Source organism: Pristis pectinata, chromosome 34 (genome assembly GCF_009764475.1).
Source record: "Pristis pectinata isolate sPriPec2 chromosome 34, sPriPec2.1.pri, whole genome shotgun sequence".
Taxonomy (NCBI): domain Eukaryota; kingdom Metazoa; phylum Chordata; class Chondrichthyes; order Rhinopristiformes; family Pristidae; genus Pristis; species Pristis pectinata.
In genome coordinates, this window is record NC_067438.1 from 4,501,583 (window position 1) to 4,525,427 (window position 23,845).

Here is a 23,845-nt window from a genome sequence, read left to right on the forward strand (position 1 = left end):
CTGCACTACAACCTTTGCACCACTCTGCTGTTTTGCACCCGTCGCTGTATTTATTGTCAGAGTCAGAGTCACAGAGCGCGGAAATAGGCCCTTCAGCCCAACTAGTCCGTGCCAACCAAGATTCCCATCCAAGCTATTCTCATCTGACCCTTACAAAAGACTTTGAACCTATGAACTGGCATAACTTCCTCAATCTTCCATTCTTCCTGCCATGTAGAAGCATTTAAAAACACAAGCTAGGTACTGCCTAAAACTACTGTTACTTAGCTTTTCTCTGACTCAACCTTTGTTACTTAACACCATCTCTTTACCCATGTTGCTCAACTTTATAAAAAGATTTCACTATCAATTTCTTCATTACAAAGTGAAAATAATGTACATTTGGTTAACTGTAATATTACAATCCCCACCTTTCTACCATCACTAGCATGGCAGTTTACATTCAATGGCGTAAGCAGGGAATAGAACTCTTCCTCATTTCCATTCCTTGCGGTCTCTACACTTGTATTTATTATTACCAAGTTTACTTACACGAGCAAGGAATTCCATTGCACTCCTGGTGCATATGACAAAGAACTAATCTGAATCCGAATCAATCTGAAGTGTCTCCAGAGTGTCCCAAACTCTGCTCCTGCTGGGGTTTTCTCCCTGATCCACCAAGGACCTGGATACCCTTTGGAGTCACTGACCCCAATCGGGGCAGTAGTCACGTGACGGTGTGGATAAGCACGCCACGGCTTCTCTCCGACACAGTCTGGCCAGACGACAGGTCAGACCAGCACCCTTTCCTCCAGCATGAACCACACTCTTACCTTAATGAAAGCTTTTCCACCTTTAAGCTCCTGTGGAGAGACGGAGGAGTCATGGTGAGACACAGATTGGTAATTGGTTTATTATTGTCACATGTACCGAGATACAGTGAAAAGCTTCTGTTCACCCAGACAGATCATTCCCCACATCAGTACATCGAGGGAGTACAAAAGGGAAAAGCTATAACAATACAGAATAAAGAATTACAGTTACAGAGAGAGTTCGGTGCAGGTAGACAAGTGCAAGGGCCACAAAGGTAGATTGGGAGATCAGGAGTTCACCTTTAGTGTACAAGAGGTCTGTTCGAGAGTCTGATAACAGCGGGATAGAAGGTGTCCTTGCGGGACATCCTCTCTACACCATCTCATCACAAGCTCCCGGGGCAGGGACAGCACAGGTCAGACACATCAGCGAGCAGGCTGCTGCCTTGCAGGGTCAGTGGCTCCAGTTCAGACCACTAACGCTACACCAATCCCACTTTCCTACCATGCCTTACGTCACAGAAGAAAGTCCTTTCGGCCCATGGAGTCTATGCAGGTTGACAGAGTAATCCCATTCCCCACTAACTTTCCCCCCGTCACCTATTCTCCCCTCATTCTCATCAACTCCCCCCAGATTCTACCCCTCACATAACTCACGAGGGGCCAATTACCCCACCGACCCGCACGTCTTTGGGACGCGGGAGGAAGCCGGAGCACCCGGCGGTGGGAAACCCACCCGGTGACAGGGAGAACGTGCAAACTCCACACACGCGCAATCAGGATTAGCGTAGACCTAGTGCAAATGGGTCAGGACGGATTCAGTGGGCCGAAGGGCCCGTGGCCCCACTCCCGGCTGTGACCCCGGAAGACAACGGCACTGAGGTAGAAGGCGTTCTCGACGAACAGGAGCAGGCCGGAGGGGCCAAGCGGCCTGCTCCCACTGCCATCCCGCGCGTTTGGTAGAGCGCACTGACCTTGCGGATGGACAAGCGGCAGACGCTGGGCTCCAGCACTCCGGTCACCGGGCTGGCGGTCATCTTACACATGAAGCTGGACTTCTTTCCCCACCGGACACAGTTCTGTCGCACCTCTTCCCTGGAGACGGGGAGGGGAGGGGTCAGGGGAAGGGACGGGGAGGACGGGCAGCGTGGGGGGGGGGGGGAGGAGTGATGGGGAGGGGAGGAGGGAGAAGGAGAGAGAGGGAGACAGTAGAAGCAACAAGACATGATCACAACCAGATGCATCCAGGACTCCTGATGTGGCCTCCTCTACATCGGTGAGACAAGGCGCAAACCGAGCAACCGTTTCGCCGAGCACCTCCGCTCCATGGGCCACGGGTGTCTGGAGCTCCCGGTGGCCGGCCGTTTTAATTCCCCTCCCCACCCCCCCCCGACGTGTCTGTCCTCTGCCTCCTCCACTGCCAGGGTGAGGCCAAACGCGAGCTGGAGGAACAGCACCTCCTATTCCCCCCGGGTAGTCTACACCCCAACAGCACGGGCATTGAATTCTCCAACTACAGGTAACCTGCTCCCTCCCCCCGTCCCTCTTCTCTCTCCTGATCCACCCAGTTCCTCCTACACCCAGCCCAGCTCCCCCCTTCATTTCCTTCCCCTCCTCCACCCACTCCATCTGTCCCATCGCCCACACCCCCCCCCCACTGTCCCCACCTCCGTTGCGTGATTCCACGCTCCACCTTCCTCTCCCATCAGACTCCACTATCCGCAGCCCTTTGTGGCCTCCGCCTGTCACCCCCCAGCCTCCGTCACTACTCCCGCTCTCCCCATCACCTACTATCACCTCTCCTCACCTGGATCCATCCACCCCTTTATACTGACCACCTCCCGTCTATTTTTCAGTCCAAATGAAGGTTCTTGACCCAAAGTGTCCACTGTCCATCTCCCTCCACAGATGCTGCCCGACCTGCTGAGTTCCTTCAGCGGCTCGTTTGTTTTCCCGCTCTATACAACTTCAGATCTACTGAAACAGCTGACCCAAAGCCAGCCCAGCAAATCACTAAGTTACAACAAAGGACATTGACAATGCTTCCGATTAGACAAACAGTATTTCATTAGTTGGGAAATACTGTGGGACAGTTTGAGCTGCAAACGTTGATGATTAACTATTACAATCTCACCTTAGGTTCCTCATTCTGAGCTCCGAATGGATCGCTTGGGTTTAACCTGCCCTAGGCCCACACTTACAGCATGGTGGGATCCTTACACTTTCCCAATATTTTTCCCAGCCTTTCCAGAGGGGAATTCCCACAGTCCAGCTGTATTCTGTCATACACTCCCTTGAATAAGTAAACTGAACCACGGGGTCAGGGAAGTCAAAGGACAAAGTGGGTGAGACCCAGTAACCAACAGCAGCTTGGCCAGGGCAGGGGATGAAATGGAAGAGAAGAGAGGACTAAAACTGGGGCCAAGCAGCTTAGTGGCCTGGAATGTGTGGCGACACAGTGCCTCGTGATCCAAAGCCAATTCTCCAGTTTCAATTTCCTAGAAGCTCAGTGCTTAACCAGTCCTTTCCCAGGCGATGAACCTCGCTCTCTGCCACATTTGGTTCTTAACCATTGTGCATCACCCTCCTGTTAATTGGAGGGACATGTGGTTTCCAGCTGCTTAATAGTGACTTGGCCAGAATGAAGCAGGATCACACACTGTCCTGTCCCCCTCTAGGACTGGGTGGGGCAGTGGGTCACACACTGTCCTCTCCCCTCTGGGACCAGGTGGGGCAGTGAGTAACAGACCGTCCCGTCCCCCTCTGGGACCTGACAGGATTAAATACCATCTTAATCTGAATGTTAAAGGACTGGAAGTATGAAAACAGTACAATGATTGTCTTGAGAACTTTTTTATGTTTAAATTAGTAGTGGCAAAATACAAATGATTAAATGAACCTTTTGTGGATTTTCCCCAGAGAGCGCACACTGACTGCTCATAGGGTGAATGCACACAGTCATTTTCCCAGGGTTGAGGAATCAAGAACTAGAGGGCATAGGTTTAAGGTGAGAGGGGAGAGATTTAATAGGAACCTGAGGGGCAACTTTTTCACCCAGAGGGTGGTCAGTGCATGGAACGAGCTGCCAGAGGAGGTGGTTGAGGCAGGTATATTAACAGCATTTAAAAGGTACTTGGACAGGTACATGGATAGGAAAGGTTTAGAGGGATATGGGCCAAACACAGGCAAATGGGACTAGCTTGGATGGGCACCTTGGTCAGCATGGACCAGTTGGGCCGAAGGGCCTGTGTCTGTGCTGTATTATTCTGCAACTCCGTACTTTATCCAATGTCATGCCACATTGCACAGGGAAAACAGCAAGGCCATTTGGCCCAACCTGTCCATGCCAGGGTGATAGCAACACTTGAACCTCCTCATCTTCCTGGTTAGTATAACAACAAAACAACAACTTGCATTGATGTAACACCTTTTCCATTGGGAAACTTCCCAATCATTTTACACAGATACGTTAGGAGGAGGGTGAAGAGGTTGGGAGGTTTAGGGACAAGATTCCAGAGTTTGGGAACTGGCCACCGGAGGCACAGCCACTGATGGCACATTAAGGAATGCTCAGAAATGTCAGCTTGGAGGTGCAAGGGGCTTGGGGAGGGTTTACAAAGATAGGGAGGCGCACTGTGGCTATGAAGGAATTTGATAACCAGGTTAAGAATTTAGAATTTGAAATATCTCTGCTAAACGCAGGGAACAGATGGTGCAGCCAGTAGAGCCACTGCCTCTGCACCAGAGGCCCCAGTTCGATCCTGACCTCAGTCACTGCTGTGTGGAGTTTGCACGCTCTCCCTGTGACCGCGAGTTCCACTCGCCTCACCACCGCCCCCCGCCCCCTCCCGGTGCTCCGGTTTCCTCCCACATCCCAAACACTTGCAGGTCAGTCAGTTAATTGGCCGCTGTAAATTGCCCCCCCCCCGGTGCGTGGATGAGTGGTAGAACCTGGGGCACAATCTGGGTGGAAATGTGGGGAGAATAAAATGGGATTAGTCTGCATAGAACATACAACAGTACAGCACAGGAACAGGCCCTTCGGCCCATCATGTCTGTGCCGAACATGGTGCCAAATTAAACTAAACCTCTTCTGCCTGTCCGTGATTCACATCCCTCCATTCCCTGCACATTCATGCATCTATCTGGATGCTGCCTGTTTTGGAGAGCATGGATTATGAGGAGAGACTAAGGGAGCTAGGGCTTTACTCTTTGGAGAGGAAGAGGATGAGAGGAGACAAGATAGAGGTGTACAAAATATTAAGAGGAATAGATAGAGTAGACAGCCAGCGCCTCTTTCCCAGGGCACCAATGTTCAATACAAGAGGGCATGGCTTTAAAGTAATAGGTGGGAAGTTCAAGGCAGATACCAGAGGAAGGTTTTTTACCCAGAGAGTGGTTGGGGCATGGAATGCGTTGCCTGGGGCGGTGGTGGAGGCAAGTACATTGGTCAAATTCAAGAGATTGCTAGATAAGCCTATGGAGGAATTTAAAATAGAGGGATATGTGGGAGGAAGGGGTTAGCTAGTCTTAGGGGAGGTTTTAAGGTCGGCACAACATTGTGGGTCGAAGGGCCTGTATTGTGCTTTACTGTTCTATGATTCTAACAGCCTCTTAAAACCTCTATTGTATCTGCCTCCACCCCTGGCAGCCCGTTCCAGGCACCCACCACTCTGTGAAAAAAATGTGCCCTGCACATCTCCTTTAAACTTTCCCCCTCTCACCTTAAATGCACGCCCTCTAGTAGATATTGTGGGATTAGTGTAAATGGGTGGTTGATGGTCAGTGCAATCTCGGGGACAAATGAGTTGACAATTCTGAGCTTAGGACTTCAACAGTGGAGTATTGAACATTCCCAAGTCTATTGGGAGAGAGTAGAGGGAGGTCAGCCACGGATCAAGCCTGGTGCTAACAAAGGCATGGATGAGGGTGTCAGCAGTGAGGCAGAGGGGTGGGAAGTGTTGTTCTCACGATGCCCAACCCAATGCTGATGGGATGTCCAATCTTCGATGCATTGCACCACAGAGGTTCAGTCTGACCTGGTACCCCACCGAACCATTTCAGGGCACATTTTAAGATGAGCCCGCGACACTGTGGGACTGGAGTTACATATTGGGCAAGGATGGCAGATCTCCCTCACCAAGGGGCATTGGTGAACCCCATAGGCTTCAAATGCTTCACCATCACTACGACTGAGATCGGATTTCTGTTCCTGATTAGTTACATAAGAAATGAGGAGGAGGAGGAGGCCATCTGGCCCGTCGAGCCTGCTCCATCATTCAATAAGATCTAGGCTGGTCTGGCCGTGGACTCAGATCCACCTGCCCGTCTTTTCTCCCATAAGCCTTAATTCCCCTGCTGTGCAAACATCTATCTAATTGTGTCTTAAATATATTTAATGAGATAGCCTCTACTGCTTTAAATTTAATTCACGGATTTAAATTTCCCTTCTACATGGTTGGGTTGGGACTCAAGAGTCTGGCCAATTAGCCCAGTGGTGCAGCAGGTAGAGCCGCCGCCTCACGGCTCCAGATACCCGGGTTCAATCCTGACATCGGGCGCTGTGTGGAGTCTGCACGTTCTCCCCGTGACCGCGGGGGTTTCCCCCTCCCAGGGTGCTCTGGTTTCCTCCCACATCCCAAAGATGTGGGGGGGGGGGGGGGGGGGGGTCAATGTGTTAATCTGCCCCTAGTGTGGAAGAGAGCAGAAGAATCTTGGGGTTGGTTGGTGGGAACGTGGGGATCATAGGTTACAGGGGAAATTTGTGGGGAGGGTTGGGATTGCTCTGTGAGGTGGAATAGGCGACGGGCCAAATGGCCTCCTTCTCCACCATTAAGATCTCTGGAATAAGGGGAGCTAGGCTACAATCCAATGATTTAACCACTGTCAACGCTGCCAGCCAGCAGACTGTGTACCTTGTGGGGAATGACTCAGCTCCTGAAACGAAGCACAAGTCCGGATTGTGATGGAGTGCTGGAAGGGCGCACATCCAACAACATTCAAGAAGCTCAACGGCATCCAGGACACATGGTTGGCCTACCACCCCCCTCCCCAACCCCCTGTACACTCTTCCCCCTCCACCCACAGTCCGCACCATCTACAAACTGCACTGTATGTGGAACGAGCTGCCAGAGGAGGTGCTTGAGGCAGGTACGTTAAAAGGTCCTTGGACAGGAAAGGTTTAGAGGGACATGGACCTAACGGGACCAGCTTGGGTGGGAATCCCAGTCAGCACAGACCCACTGGGCCGAAGGGCCCCCATTTCCGTGCCGTATGACTCCCTGACTTGCCCGGGCTGCTCCGACAGCACCTCCTAAACTCCGTCACCTCGACCACCAGGAAGAGCAGGGGAACACCGCCACCTGCAGGATTCCACCCCACCCCCCCCCCCCCCCCCCCCAAGTCACAAACTGTCCTGTCCCCCGCCGTCCCTGGGTCTGAATGCAGGAGCTCCCTACCCAACTGCACTGTGGGAGCACCTTCCCACTGCAAAGGCAGCTCTCCACCACCTCCTCGAGAGCAGTTCGGAAGGCCACTAAATGCAGCCAATGGCAATGTCCCACGAATACATAGACAGTTAAACCTCAAGAGAGAAGATTGCCACAGCCATCTTCCACACAGAGTTATACAGTTTGGAAACAGGCCCTTCGGCCCAACTCGTCCATGCCGACCACATTGTCCACCTGAGCTAGTCCCACTTGCTAGTGTTTGGCCCATGTCCGTCTAAACCTTTCCTCTCCATGTATCTGTCCAACTGCCTTTTATAACTGTCATTGTACACACTTCCTCTGGCAGCTTGTTCCACATACCCACCACCCTTGGTGTGAAAAACTTGCCCCTCAGGTCTCCTTTAAGTCTTTCCCCTCTCACAAACCTATGCCGTCTAGTTTTAGACTCCCCCTACCCTGGGAAAAAGACTGCAGCCATTCACCTCATCCAAGCTGCTCATGATTTTATAATCATGTGGGATTCCCAACCTGTTGATTTTGGTTGAAGTTAATCCCTCCACACACACACACACACACACACACACACACACACACACAGAAGACCCTTCATCTGGACAGAGCTGACTGTCCAAAGACATTCGGACAGGTCCACAGATAAGGAAAGGTGCACAGGGATATGGACCAAACATGAACAAATGGGTCTAGCTTAGATGAACGCCTTGGTCGGCATGGATGACTGATGCCGAAGAGCCTGTTGCCGTGCTGTACGTCTCTATGGCACACACAGGGTAGGGTAGCATCCAGGTTGAGATGGTCCGCTGACCCCAGCGGGCCACACATCGGTCCGAGCCCATGGACAGTGACCGTGTGCAGAGGGAAGCAGCTGGCGTTGCCCAACTGCGTGCCTTCAGTAAGGGTTGGTACCAGCACAGGGGTGGCAGGGTGGGGAGAGGGCAAAGTCTCTCCAGTTATCGTGTCACAGAGCTCACGCACGGGGAGATAACGGCACAGGGTGTGGTGCACCAGACTTTGAACCAGCTTCTGAAAGGACCTCTTTGAATGGCAGATTTAATTATGTCTATAAACAGGCCAGTAAATGTTACCTTTTAACCCTATCAATCCAAATTCTACACAATACCCTGTCTGTAAAACCGCGGGTGCAGAAAGGTCAGGCATTTATACAAGGTTTCCCTTAAATATCAAGGTCTTTGGGACATCAGCAAGTACCGAGGTGTGACCACTGACTCTTTTCATTCAATTTACGGGAGAAAGGCATCTCCAGCCAGTCCAGGATGTATTGCCCATCCCCAACTGCCCTTAAGGTGGTGCATGAGACTAGCCCAGGTAGGAATGGGGCTAGCCCAGGTAGACAACTTGGTCAGCATGGACGAGTTGGGTTGAAGGGCCTGTTTCCATGCTGTATGACTCTCTAACACCACTCCCTGCAGGTTCCCCTCACACGCTACCTTCTCTTGAAAGCATACCGTTGTCCTTTCATCATGGGGGAGCGGCCCAGTGGCGCAGCCAGTAAAGCCGCTGCCTCACAGCTCCAGCGTCCCAGGTTCGATCCTGACCTCAGGCGCTGTCTGTACGTGGAGTCTTCACGTCTTCCTTGCGACCGGGTGACCCTCTCTCCCCGGGTGCTCTGGCTTCCTTCCACATCCCAGAGACACGCAGCTTGGCCAACTAATTGGCTGCCGGCCTGTAGATGTGCAGCAGAATGCAGGGAGACAGGTGCGGAACGTGGGCAGAATAAAATGAGATTAGGGTGGATGGTCAGTGCATTGATGGGCTGAAGGGCCTGCTTCTGAGCTGTACGTGTGTACGAAGATGCTCCCACGGTGCTGCTGAGCGGGGAGTTCCAGGAACCATGCAGCATGGATACAGGCCCTTTGGCCCATTGATTTCATACTGACCAATTACATCAGTCCCATTTTACTCTCCCCACATTCCCATCAACTGCCCCCCCCCCACCTCCCCCCAGATTCTACCCTCACCTGTAGGGGCAATTTAAACTACCAACCCACATGTCTTTGGGATGTGGGAGGAACCCAGAGCACCAGGGGGAAACCATCTTCATAGACTCATACAGCCCTTTGGCCCATCGGCTCTGTACTGACCATCAACCACTGCTCACTCTCACTAGTCGCATTTTATTCTCCCACATCTCTCCCCGGATTCTACCACTCATCCATGCACTGGCAGCCAATCAGTTGACCAACCTGCACGTCTCTGGGATGCCGGAAGAAACCGGGGCACCCGGGAGGAAACCCACGTGGTCACTGGGAGAACGTGCGAGCTCCACGCAGAGACAGGGCGGGAGGGTCAGGATTGAACCCGGGTCTCCGGAGCCGCCAGGCAGCGGCTGTACCTGCCGTGCCACTGGGCCGCCCTGCTGATTCCACGACAGAACTCGGCAATCTGGGCTTTCTCACTTGTGGGATCTTGCTGTGCTCGGCCTGGGAGCAAGACCGCCTTCATTACGGCAGAGACCACCGTCCAAAGACTACCTCGCTGGTCGAGATCACAAGAAGCACCAGATAAGAATTAATGTTTTTTCAGAGCCTTGCAGCACACAAAGAGATCGTTCTGCCCATCACAGCGCTACTGGTTGCTGAAGGAGCTACCCAGTATCCCTGTTATATTGCTTTGTTTCTCCAGCTATAACAACCACTTTCCTCATCAAGGATAGGAAGGGAGACTTGACGTTCTCTGTCCGAAACCTTACACAGAGTATACCTGTGGAGAACAGCTGCAAACAAGCAGATCCTAGCCAACATTTACCTCTTAACCAGCATACAAAACAACAACTTGCATTTGTGTTATGGATTTAACACTCCTAGATGCTTCACAGGAGCATAATCTGAAAAATTTGACATCACGCCATGCCTACAGATATTAGAATAAAGCTAAAAGCAAAAAAAAAACAGTGGATGCTGAAAACCTGAAATGAAAGTAGAAATGTTCAGCAGGTAAGGCAGCATCTGTGCAGAGAGAAAGAGTTCAGGTTTCAGGTCAGGGACCTACTCTCAGGACTTTTTTTAACAACAGGTTTTGAAGGAGAATCAAAAAAAAATGCTGGAATCTGGGGGTGGGGTGCTAGAAATAAGGTGAGAGGGGGAAAAGTTCAAAGGAGATGTGTGGGGGCAAGTTTTCTTTCCCCTACAAGACTGGTGATTGTCCGGGGTTGAGGCAAATACGATAGGGGTGTTTAAGAGGCTCTTAGATAGGCATTGAATCTGCAGAGACTGGAGGGATGTGTACTATGAGCAGGCAGGAGCAAATAGCATTATTAGGCACCAATGGCTTAATTTTCAGCACAACATCATGGGCCAAAGGGCCTGTTCTTGTGCTGTGCTATGTTCAAAATAACTACGTCAGAGAGCATTCCTTGGGGTCACTGATCTGAAGCATTAACTCTGTTTTTTCTCCCTACTGATGCTGCCTGATCTGCTGGGTATTCCTAGATTAAAAGCAGGAAAGATAAATGAAGAGAGATTGGAGCCCACTCAGGTGAAAGCAAGTCGTTAAGTGAAACAGAACAGGGCTGGACAAGATTAAACCAGTCACTGGACTCACTAATACTCAGAGTCATAGAGCATGGAAACAGGCCCTTCAGCCCATTGAGTCCGTACTGACCATCAACAATCCATTCTACACTAATTCTACATTAATCCCATTTTTTATTCTTCCCACATTCCTATCAACTTCCCCCCAGATTCTAACACTCACCTACACACTAGAGATAATATACAGCGGCCAACTAACACACCCACCGCACACCTTTGGGATGTGGGAGGAAACCTGAGGACCCCGGGGGAAAACCCACGCGGTCACAGGGAGAACGTGCAAACTCCACACACAGACAGCGCCCAAGGTCAGGATCGAACCCGGGTCTCTGGTGCTGCGAGGCTGTGGCTCCACCAAGCTGGGCCACTGTTTGTGGGATCGTACACTAGTACAGACAAGGTGGTCTCGATAAAGCAGAGAGCCAGCTTGGAAATCTCCCGTGGCCTGACAAGGAAACATATAGATGGTCGGACACAAGGGAAAACTCATTTTACACAGCGTGGTTGGAATCTGGAACGCACCACCTGGAGATGTGGAGACGACAGATTTCACTGCAGCTTCAAGGAGGAATTGGATAACTATATGGCAAAGCAAAGTTCACAAGATACAGAGAAAGGGCCAGAGGGCATGAAATTAGACCTGCTCTGGTGGAAAGCTGGCGCAGACAAGATGGGCCAAATGGTCCCCTCCTGTGCTGTAACCATTCTAAGATACTGATTAGCAATCAATCTCCCTGCAATGAATATCAACTGTCAGTCACCAGTCCAACTGCTGCGAGAACATAATGATGCAAAAATGTAATCCAGTCCCCATTTTATCTTAACACTTGCAAGAGGAACCTCTTTCATTGACAATCCCAGGGCTGTTATTAAGGGAGACTGGGGGAGGGGAGGGGGGGGTTTGGAAATATTGCTACCTATCCCCTCAGCCTCATTTACTTGGAACATTTCATATAGTTCTCAGCCTTGGAAACAAGACCCAAGCACCAATGGGAATTTGATCCCATTCTTGCACTGCAAGAAAACAAACGGGCAGTCTGGTCACTAGCCCATTGCTAAGCGTTTCACATTTACTTGCGACATTCGGCCCATTAGCTCTGTGCCAGCTCCCAGAGAACAATCCCATTCCCCACTCCTGCAGCTTGTTTGCTGCTCTCCCATTTCCCCGCTTATTCCACCCCCCCCCCCTCAGATTCCCATCAAACCCAGCAATTTACGCTGAGCAATTAACCCACCAACCAGCACGCCTTTGGAATGTGGGAGGAAGGCGCAAACTCCTGATGGGCTGAAGGGCCCGGTTCTGCGCCGCCTGACTCCGTACCCCTCACAGGTAGCGCCTGAGCTCAGGATCCAACCCGGATCACCGGCTCCGATGAGGCAGCAGCTCTACCCGCTGCGCCACCCCCAACACCGGACATTGTCTGCCGCCTCCCCCCACCACTACTGCCTCAACTGTGAAGTGCTTCAGAGGGACGTGACAGGCGCTACGGTAACGCTATGTTCACTTATTCCAACAACTCTAGTTCCAGATGGAAAAATTCCAACAGTAAAAGGAGCAGAAATAACGAGAGCATCGGGTTAGATTTCTTTTTTTTTTACCTGGAGGATAAATCGGTGAAGGTTCCACCGTGGAGGAGACGGATCTTACAGAAAAGGATCCCATTAACGAACGGCACCGCCGAAAGCTCCTCCAGGGTCAGGGTGACCAGGAACTTAAACTTCTTTTTCTTCATGAGAAACGCCATGGAAACCGAACGGCCCAAATCCCTTGCAGAGCAACCGATCTCTCTCCCTCCCCGCTGCCACCTCCCCAAGTCTTCCCACTTTCAGACCAGCTGAAACTGCAGGAAAAATAAATATCTAAAGCCAAATATTTAAAAGGGGAAAAATTTTGATCCGATCGAGAAACTTCGTCAACCCGAGCGGCTAAGTTTTGAGAAAAGTTTCGGGGTATCAAAGAGCAAACAGACGCCAGCTAAAACCGGTTTGGCTCTTTCTCTGTCTTCTTGCCTTTATATACAAGAGCCCTGTCTATTTATATGTAAGAAATACCCTTGGACTCGAGTCATGCCGATTTCTCTTAGGAATGGAATTGACATGAGGATCAGCGGGAAGCTCTCCTTCTTTCACTTCTTCCCGGTTTGGCGGTGAGTCACCACTACCCTGCATCACACCCACCAGTGTAACAGAGCACTCACCTCCCCCCTCTCCAAGGGACCCACGTTTCACGAACTGGGTGGGGATTTCACTCCAACCCCGCCCTCCCCCTCCCGCTGTTGGCTGGAGAGACCCGGACACGGGAGACGCCGCCGCCGAAATCCCGGCTTCTCGTTGGCTCAAACGCCACGTCAGTCAGTGGAGGGATTCAATTGCAAAAGCTGGCTTGTGAGTCAAGGATTAGTTAGTGCAGCAATGCAGTCTACCGCCCAACCCCCAGTAACTCTATCCCAATGCAGGATTTCTTGTGTGTTTATGCAGAATAATTTGAGACACGATTAGAGGTGGGGGAGAAAAGAAACAATATAAACTGCTAACGTTTCTGGTGGTCATTTTTCCCCGAGATTAGTCCGGGCGATTCATTAAACACATCCAGCCCAGGACATCTGATGCACCAAACCCGGGCTGTGGACAATTCATTAACCACCTCCGACTGGGACGACTCACAGAACCAGAGGCCCGACTGACAACCACAGGAGACTGCAGGGACTGACCCAGTCCTGTCTGAAGGACCTCGACCCGAAACGTCGACTGTCCATTTCCCTCCACAGATGCTACCTGACCCGCTGAGGCTCCCCCGACACTTTTGTGAGTCAATTCATGAACCCAAGACCGGCTTGGAGAATTCATTAACCGGCCCGGAGACTTTGACTCGGTTCCTCTCCATTCAGAAGCTGCCCGGCAGACTGGGTGTTTCTAGTTCTCTTTCTCTATTTCAGATGTCCACCATCTGTGTATGTGGCTCCTGCGATGGTGGAAACCTGTTTATCGATTAATTTCGCCGGTGAATTGACCTATGTGCACACAAGACTAATATGTGGGCATACCTCTGTGAAATGCTCCCCATCTTACATTCCTCTGCCCTCGGTCATTTTCACATTCTTCTGCCCTTGTGACCGTCTGTCAGGAGATAATGACTTTCCGCCCTGTTGTAGTAGCAGCACCGCTGGGGAAAGGCTGTAATGATAACGTGACACGTTTACATAGGCTGCTGCCATTCTAACTGGGGACGCAGCATTCCAGGTGGAACGGAAGTGTGTGACTTCGAAATGATGAGCGAGTTACCTCAGTGCTTCTCATCCCATTACTATGTGCTCTCTCACCCTGCTTCGCCTAGAGATCATGCTTAGAACCACAGAATCAGAAAAGTCATAAACGGAAGCAGACCCTTCGGCCCATCGCGTCCGTTCCAACCAAATAGCCCAGTCACCTCATGATTTTATAAACCTCTCTAAAGTCATCCCTCAGCCTCCTACTTTCCAATAGGACCGACCCAGCCCGTCCAATCTCTCCTTATAACGAAAACCCTCCATTTGCATGCGTTTGGCCCATATCCCTCTAAACTTCTACGTACCTGCCATCAATGTACCTGTCCAAATGCCCTTTAAACACTGTAATTGTATCCCTTCTACCAACCCCTCTGGCAGCTCATTCAATATACCCACCACACTCTGTGTGAAACAGTTGTCCCTCAGGTCCTTTTTAAATCTTTCCCCCTCTCACTTTAAACCTGTGCCCTCCAGTTTTGGCCCCCGCCCTAGAAAAAAAGACTATCTACCCCACCTTAGCCCCTCAGAGGGGTTATAATTTTATCAACTCGTCGGAGGCAGAGGAGTTAGTTCACCTCTCCAGTGCAAATAAACCATGCCGATCTAGTCTCTCCTTGTAAGGCCAGCCCTCCATTCCGGGCAACGTCCTTGTGAATCTCTTCCGCACTCTTTCTACTGTAACCAGATCCTTCCTGGAGTGTTATGACCAGAACTGTACACAATACTCCAGGTGCAACCTGGCCAATGTTTTGGACAGCTGCAGCATGCCATACCAACTCGGATACTCAGGGTGGGAGAAAGTCTGGAGAAAATAGCTGTGAGCTGGTGTTGTGCACCGTTTGTGGGTCAAAGCTGCAAGGGCTGGTTTCTCAAAGGCAAATTCTTTAGGGAGAGCTCCGGATTGATCTTTTCTTATGTTCTCTCTCTCTCTCACTCTGTACTACAAGCAAAAGTCATTACATCAACACAGTGACTCGATGCAATTATTACTGCCCGCGAACAACCTTTCACCAATATTGACTTTGTGGAGGAGGGGTAAGTGGTTCGACTACTATCCCTCCCGCGTCTCAGGCTGTTCCTCGGGGTCAAGCGGTGACTTGCCTCTGCTCCGGTTTTGACTGGAAGGTGCCTGTGCGTGCATTCCTTCGACGTGGGGTGTCCGTCACACGCTCGCTTCCACACGGACTTCACAGCGAGGTCTTGCTCCAGTGGTTGGAGGGGGCAGCGTCCGGGAACAGGCTGTACCGCAGGACACGGTGCGCACGCACGCACGCACGCACACACACACACACACACACACACACACACACACACACACACACACACACACACACACACACACACACACACACACACACACACACAGGGACGCGCACAATTACTCACCTAGGATACCGTCTCTGCTCTGGCCATGCATTCCTCCATATACAACCGTTTCTAAATAAACATTTAAACCACTCCCGGGTCAGATTTCAGCCTATAACTCACCCCTGAGTATCCATTGTTCTATATATAAACCCCTTGAACCCCTAGATTAGATTCCAGCCTGTAATTCATCCCTGGGAATCTATTATTCTAGATATAAACCCCCTGAATCCCTGAATTAGATCCCAGCCTGCAGCTCACTCCCAGATATCCATTATTCTATATAATAAACACCCTGAATCCCCAGATTACATTCCAACCTGTAATTCACCCTGGGTATCCACTATTCTATAAATAACCGCCGTGATTAGATTAAATTAGGTTAGATTAGATTAGATTAGATTAGATTCCAGCCTGTAATTCACTCAAGGATATCCATTATTCTGTATATAAACCCTGGATTAGATTCTAGCCTTAATTCACTCCTGGGTATCTATTATTCCATATATAAACCCCCTGAACCCAGAATTACTCCAATTGAATAAAATGTCCAAAAGCACTACGCAGAAGCACAGAAGAAAAAAAAACGAGAAGCGAAAAGAATTAGACCTCTCTTTGCTTTGTGTAATATTCCTTTCTCGTTATTTGATCAAGATGTTATATCCCACTAATTCGTTTTCAGAGTTTGTTCTTTCACGCCTGTTTTACATGCTCCGGGAGTACTTTCAGACGCATATTTCTATCTTTCTTTTGTACGTTAAGTTGATAAACTTGTTTTCACTCAGGGAGGAGCCTTTAGCATTCCTACAGCTATGTTGCAACATGGAATGTTACAAGCATTCTTTAAAAAAATCTTAAAGGGCTTGAGATAGAACATCGAACATCGAACAGTACAGCACAGGAACAGGCCCTTCGGCCCACAATGTCTGCGCTGAACATGATGCCGAATAAAACTAAATCCCTTCTGCCTGCACATGGTCCACATCCCTCCATATCCTGCATATTCATGTGACTGTCTAACAGCCTCTTAACCGCCTCTATCGTATCTGCTTCCACCCCCACCGCTGGCAGCCTGTTCCAGGCACCCACCGCTCTCTGTGTAAAAAAACTTGCTCCGCACATCTCCCTTAAACTCCCTCCGCCCCCCCCCCCCCCCCCATCTTAAATGCATGCCCTCGAGTTCTTGACACTTCTACCCTGGGAAAAAGGCTCTGACTGTCTACCCTATCTCTGCCTGTCATCACTTTATAAACCTCTATCAGGTCTCCCCTCAGCCTCCGCCGCTCCAGAGAAAACAACCCAAGTTTGTCCAACCTCTCCTTATAGCTCATGCCCCCCTAATCCAGGCAGCGTCTTGGCAAAATCACTTCGAAACCCTCCACATCCTCCCTGTAATGGGCTGACCAGAATTGCACACAATACTCCAAGTGCAGCCTGACCATAGCTTTATACAGCTGCAACGTGAGTTCCTTACTCTTATACACAGTGCCCTGACCAACGAAGGCAAGCATACCCTACGCCTTCTTTACCACCCGATCTATTGTGGCTCCTTGTTGGATGTTTCCCCTAGAATGAGGAGTGAAGGGGGGTGCGCAGTTTGAGAAGGGAGGGTGTTTGCGATTCAGATGAGAGGAGATTTCTTCCCTCAGAAAGTGGTGAACCTTTGGAATTCTCTACCCTGGAGAGTTGTGGATAAGATATCCTTATTGTCACATGTACATCGAAACACACAGTGAAATGCATCTTTTGCGTAGGGGGCAGCCCGCAAGTGTCGCCACTCTTCCGGCGTCAACATAGCATGCCCACAACTTCCTAACCCGTACGTCTTTGGAATGTGGGAGGAAACCAGAGCACCCGGAGGAAACCCACGCAGACACGGGGAGAACGTACAAACTCCTTACAGACAGTGGCCAGAATAGAACCCGGGTTGCTGGCACAGTAAAGCGTTACGCTAACCGCTACACTACTGTGCCTGCTCCGTCATTTAACACAGCGACTGATAGATTTCTGGACATCAAGGAAATCAAGCAATACAATGACAATGCAGGAAAACGGTTTTAAGGCAAAAGGTCAACCATAATCATATAGAATAGTGTTGGCACAGTGGCACAGCTGGTAGGGCCTCTGCCTCACAGACCCGGATTCAATCCTGACTTCCCTTGCTGTCTGTGTGGAGTTTGCACGTTCTCCCTGTGGCCCTGTGAGTTTCCTCTGGGTGCTCTGGTTTCCTCCCACATGACATGCAGGTTGGTAGGTTAACTAGCCGCTGTAGAATGCCCCGCAGTGTGTCGGTGGTTGGTGAATTCTGGAGGGAGTTGGTGGGAATGTAGGGGGAAAATTAGTGGGAGAATGGGAGTGCTCGGTGAGGTTGGTGGAACAGACTCAAAGGCCTGAATAGCCAGAAATCCTGTGTTCTTAAGCGGGCAAGACTTTAAACATTTGGATGTCTGGCGGGTTTTATGTAAGAGAGAGAAACAAAGGACCGCAGATGCTGGAATCCAGATGAAAAACACAATGATGCCGGAGGAACTCAGCAGGCCAGGCAGCATCCGTGGAGAAAAGCAGGCGGTCAACGTTTCGGGTCAGGACCCTTCTTTGGGACCTAAAATAGGAAAAGGGGAAGCCCAGTATAAGGAGGGAAAAAGCAGAGCAGTGATAGGTGGACGAAAGAGGGGAGGCAGGGTGGGCACAGGGTGGTGATAGGTAGATGCAGGTAAGAGACAGTGATGGGCAGGTGCGGGGGAGGAGGGGAGAGCAGATCCACCGGGGGACGGGTCACAGGGAAGGAAAGGGAATAAAAGTAGAAAAAAGGGGGCTAGGAAAGGGAAGAGAAGTGTGGTGGGTGGTGGGTGTGGGGATTACTTTATGTAAGGCTGAAATATACAGTTGATTTACTTTGTTCCCAGTTTAACACATTTCAGTCTTCAAGTCCCAGGGCCATAGAAACAAGGGCAGAGGCTTCACATGAACATTAACATGACTGCTCTGCATTCTGTAATCCTACCACGACAAGACAAATGATTATTTCATCATTTCTCACAGTTTATGAGGCAGGGTTACATCTCATTCCTTCCTTTCCAGTCCTGATGAAGGGTCTCAGCCTGAAACGTTAGCTGTTTATTTCCTTCCATAGATGGTGCCTGACCTGCTGAGTTCCTCCAGCATTTTGCGTGTGTGTTGCTTCAGATTCCAGCATCTGCGGTCTCTTGTGCCATCATTTAAGAAGCACTTGGATAGGTACATGGAGGGGCGGGGCTTGAGGGATATGGGCTGAATGCAGGAAATTAGGACTAGATGGGTGGGCACCGTGGTCGGCATGGACTGGTTGGGCCGAAGGGCCTGTATCCGTGCTGTGTTGCTCTATGATTCTATGAGTCCGGGGGAACAGGAATTGGATCAGTGAGGTACAGTGAAAAACTTGTCTTGCATACCATTCATACAGATCAATTCATTACACAGTGCATTGAGGTAGTACAGGGTAAAACAATAACACAATACAGAGTAAAGTGTCACAGCTACAGAGGAAGTGCAATGCAGGCAGACAATAAGGTGCGAGGTCATAACGAGGTAGATTATGAGGTCAAGAGTCCATTATATCGTACTGGGGAACCCTTTATAGTCTTATAACAGCAGAATAGAAGCTGTCCTTGAGCCTGGTGGTACGTGCTTTCAGGCTTTTGTATCTTCTGCCCGATGGGAGAGGGGAGAAGAGAGAATGTCCGGGGTGAGTAGGGTCTTTGATTATGCTGGCTGCTTTACCGAGGCAGCAGGAAGTGAAGCCTGGGGCAGATCAGCCTTGATCACATTTAATGGCGGGGCAGGTTTGAGGGGCCAGGAGGCTCTATTTCCTTCATGTCCCACTCCAGGGGCTTGCTTGCGTGGCCCAGACCAACACTCCCTGTGCAGCACTGAGAGGGGGCTGCACTGTCCAAGGTCGTGTCTTTGCAATTAGACTTTAAGGCAAGACCTGATAGAGGTGTACAAGATGATAAGAGGCGTAGATCGAGTGGAGAATCAGAGACTTTTTCCCAGGGCGACAATGGCTAACACCAGGGGGCATAATTTTAAGGTGATTGGAGGAAGATATAAGGGGGATATCAGAGTCAAGTTTTTTACACAGAAATTGGTGCGTGCGTGGAACACACTGCCTGCAGAGGTTGTGGGGGCAGATACATTAGGGACATTTAAGAGACTCTTAGATAGACACATGAATGATAGAAAAATAGGGGGTTATGTGGGAGGGAAGGGTTAGATAGATCTTAGAGCAGGTTAAAATGTCGGCACAACATTGTGGGCTGAAGGGCCTGTACTGTGCTGTAGTGTTCTATTTTCTAAGATACCCTCTGCACTGGCAGATAATAGCCTGCAGCTCTGATGAAACATAAGGGACGTTCTCTCGTATGTGTTGAGTTACATTGTTCTTCAACCTAGAATATTGTTTTTAAAAAAGAAAAAAAGAAAACTCGAACATGCTTCAATTTGCAAAGAAAGGGGAAGGGTGGAAAGAACAAAGGAAAGGTTTACGATATGGTGGAGACGATGAGATGATATAAGAGTTGGGTGCACCGGCTGAGAGAGGGCAGTAAAAGCTTGTTAGTACAGTTAATCAGTCTGAAGAAGATGTAGATGAATGGGGAGAAAGGAAGAGATGTAAAACGCTGCTGTGAATGTGGGCTACAAAACAATGCAGTTGCTAAAAGTCCAAAATAACATGGGAATGCTGACAAGAGAACTCGTCAGAACTGGCCGGTCCTGACACAAACTGGAAAGGCTGGTTATCTGATATCATTGAACTCAACGTTGATTTGTGAGGATTGCAATATTCAGATTGGCAGCAACTTGTTGATTTCCGTGCCTTTGTTCTATCTTCACTCACCTCCTCTGGAGAGACCAGCTGATGTTAGGGAATTCTCACCGCCCCCCCCCCCCCCCTCAGCTGCCACTCCTTTCATATCATTCATTCTCTGTAGGTCTCCACCCTACGACACACACATCTTTTGTTCTCCCTCACCCATCCCCCGTCTCTGCAATTTAAAACGTGTTTGATTTCTAACTTCTCCTTGTTTGAACAAAGGTCCGTGGCCTGAATAACGTTTCTCTCATTCGTTGGTTTACTATTGTCACATGTACCAAGGTACAGTGAAAAACTTGTCTCATTGACCGCCAGCATTTCTTCACGGACACTGCCTGGCTTGATCTGCAGTCCTGTTTCTCTTGTCTTGCATACTGTTCATACAGATCAATTCATTACCCAGTGCCTCGGGGTTGTACAAGGTAAAACAATAACAGAATGCAGAATAAAGTGCAGACGCCAGAGATTCTGCAGATGCTGGAATCTGGAGCAACACACACAAAATGCAGGAGGAACTCAGCAGGTCAGGCAGTGTCTATGGAGGGAAATAAGTGTTTCAGGCCGAGACCCTTCATCAGGACTGGAAATGAAGGAATGGAATGTAACCCTGGCTACCACTGTTGATAATAGCATGAGATAAACATCTAACTGCTTCTGAAGACCTATCACAGGCTGTCTCTGCCCTTTTTAAAGTTTATTTGCAGGATCTGTCACCAGTATTTATTGCCCTTGAGATGGTGGGGGTGAGCCGCCCCGTCAAACTGTTGCAGCCCTTCTGGTGAAGGTGCTCCCACGGTGCTGTTGGGAGAGGGGGTTCCAGCGACGCTGAAGGACTGGTGATACATTTCCTGGGTCATAGTGGGCTGTCTCTCCAGTATTATTCCCATAGCTGTACTGGTACAACTGAATGGCTCAGGCCATTGGTCATTGGGTACAACTGAATGGCTTGCTGGGCCACTTCAGGGGTCAATCAGACAGGATGGGTCTGAAGTCACATATAAGATATCTTTATTGGTCAAATGTACATCGAAACACACAGTGAAATGCATCTTTTGCATAGAGTGTTCCGGGGGCAGCCCGCAAGTGTCGCCACACTTCCGGCGCCAACATAGCATGTCCACAACTTCCTAACCTGTACGTCTTTGGAATGTGGGAGGAAACCGGAGCACCCGGAGGAAACCCACGCGGACATGGGGAGGACGTACAAACTCCTTACGGACAGTGGCCAGAATTGAACCCTGGTCGCTGGTGCTGTAATAGTGTTCCGCTAATCGCTACACTACCGTGCCTGCCCAGAGTGTAGCCCAGAGTGAAATTAGTGAAGGAAATGTGTTTTTACCCACTTTTGAGGTCATCATCACTAAGACTAATTGACAATATTTCCCCCAAGTTCCAATATTAATTGAATTCAAGTTAGACAGGTAGGATCTGAACTTGTGTCTCTGCATTACTAGTCTGGTACCTTAACCTTAAGGGGAAGTCGGCAGAACACACACCAGCCCTCACTGAGGGGTCAGCGGGGGAAAGGGTGAGCAGCTTCAAGTTCCTGGCTCACCCCCACTGTCTCAAGGGCAATAAATACCGGTGACAGATCCTGCAAATAAACTTTAAAAAGGGCAGAGACTGAGCCTGTGATAGGTCTTCAGAAGCAGTTAGATGTTTATCTCATGCTATTATCAACAGTGGTAGCCAGGGTTACATTCCATTCCTTCATCTCAGAGGATCTGTCCTGGGCCCAACACATTGATGCAATCATGAAGAAGGCACGCCAGCGGTTCTACTTTGTTAGGAGTTTGAGGAGATTTGGTATGTCACCAAAAAATCTGAGAAATTTCTGCAGATGTACAGCGGAGAGCATCTTGACTGGTTGCATCACAGCCTGGTACGGAGTCTCCAATGTGCAGGATCATAAGAGGCTGCAGAGGGTTGTAGACTCAGCCAGCTCCATCACGGGCACAACCCACCCTGCCATCGAGGACATCTTCAAGAGGCGGCATCCATCACTAAGGACCCTCACCACCTGGGACATGCCCTCTTCTCGTTACTATCATTGGGGAGGAGGTACAGGAGCCTGAAGACCCACACTCAATGATTCAGGAACAGCTTCTTCCCCTCCGCCATCACATTTCTGTACGGTCTATGAACCTATGAACACTACCTCGTTATTCTTTTTTATGCACTATTTATTTAATTTTGTAATTTATAGTAGCTTCATGTCACACATTGTACTGTTGCTGCAAAACAACACATTTCACATTGTATCAGTGATGATAACCCTGATTCTGAGCCACTGCAGCACCAATGGACAGAGCTTCCTCTCTTGCATCTACTGCTAAACACTGTGGGCTAACCGCTGGATAGTCTAGCACCTTCCCCAACTGTTTCAGCTGCCTTAGAGGAAGCAGGTGGACAGAGTCAAGATTTCACGTTTCGTTACCACGACATTAGTACACAGCACACACCTACACCGACGGCCACCGGCAAATCAATTATATGGATTGTGGAATATTAGTCAGGAGATCAGGGACAGCTCCTTAGCGCCAATCTTCCATGTCTCCCTAGAGGAGACCAGAGCTCAGTTTAGTGCCTCCTGCGGCAGCAGCATCTTGGTAATGCAGTGCTCCCTCTGTACTGCATGGGAAGCCTCAGTCTTGATGTTACAGCTTCACTGAAAGAGGGCAGGTTAAAGTTTTCCAAACGCATCATTGCTTGATAGCCAACAATGATTTCTGAACCAGTGTACATTGGATAATCCAACCTGAGGATCTGGAGTCATAGAACATAGAACAGTACAGCACAGAAACAGACCCTTTGGCCCATGATGTTGTGCTGAGATAATTCAGCTAATGACACCTGGTCCCTTCTGCCTGCACATGATCCACATCCCTCCAATCCCTGCATATTCATGTACTCGAGAGCCTCTTAAATGCCTCTATCGTATCTACCTCCACCACCACCCCTGGCAGCGCATTCCAGGCACCCACTACCCTCAGTGTAAAAAACTTGCCCCGCACATCTCCTTTGAACTTTTCCCTTCTCATCTTAAATGCATGCCCTCCAGTATTAGACATTTCGACCCTCAGGAAAAGATCTCCTCTATCTATGCCTCTCATAATTTTATAAACTTCAGTCAGGTCTCCCCAGGGCCTGCGCTGCTGAACACAACCCAAGTTTGTCCAACCTCTCCTTATAGCTCATACCCTCTAATCCAGGCAGCATCCTGGTAAACCTCTTCTGCACCCTCTCCTAAACCTCCACAATCTTCCTGAAATGGGGCAGCCAGAATTGAAAGCAATTCCATAATGCAGCCTTCAGCCCACCACATCTATACCGACCATTGTTCCTATGGATACTGGTCCCATCTGCTTGCATTAGGTCCATAGCCTCTGTGCCTGTTATTCAAGTGTTTAGATGCCTCAAATATTGCCACTATATCTGGCCCCATCTCCGCTGGCAGCACCTTCCAGATACCAAGTGTGTGTGTGAAATACTTTCCCCCCCGAACCTCTCCCTCTCATCTTAAACCTTTGTCCTCGTTTTACCTGCACAACCC

The 23,845-nt window shown here is 49.8% G+C and overlaps 1 protein-coding gene across 6 annotated transcripts in view; it reads right to left on the reverse strand.

Moving 5' to 3' along the window:
- Positions 1-15,331, reverse strand: part of LOC127586096 (protein FAM102A-like) — a 31,697-nt gene extending 16,366 nt beyond the window's left edge. The window contains exons 1-5 of one of the 6 annotated variants that reach the window (XM_052043906.1): positions 14,651-14,813; positions 13,854-13,983; positions 12,409-12,650; positions 1,766-1,886; positions 813-842 (exon numbers count right to left, since the gene is read on the reverse strand). In XM_052043906.1, coding sequence (XP_051899866.1) covers positions 813-842; positions 1,766-1,886; positions 12,409-12,554 — 297 coding nt within the window. In that variant the 5' untranslated portion in view covers positions 12,555-12,650; positions 13,854-13,983; positions 14,651-14,813. Of the gene's footprint in view, positions 1-812; positions 843-1,765; positions 1,887-2,598; positions 3,012-12,408; positions 12,651-13,853; positions 13,984-14,380; positions 14,437-14,589; positions 14,814-15,176 lie in introns of those variants that run through there. The other 5 variants (XM_052043905.1, XM_052043907.1, XM_052043908.1 and 2 more) reach the window with 5 other exon arrangements.
- Positions 15,332-23,845: the final 8,514 nt, after the last annotated feature.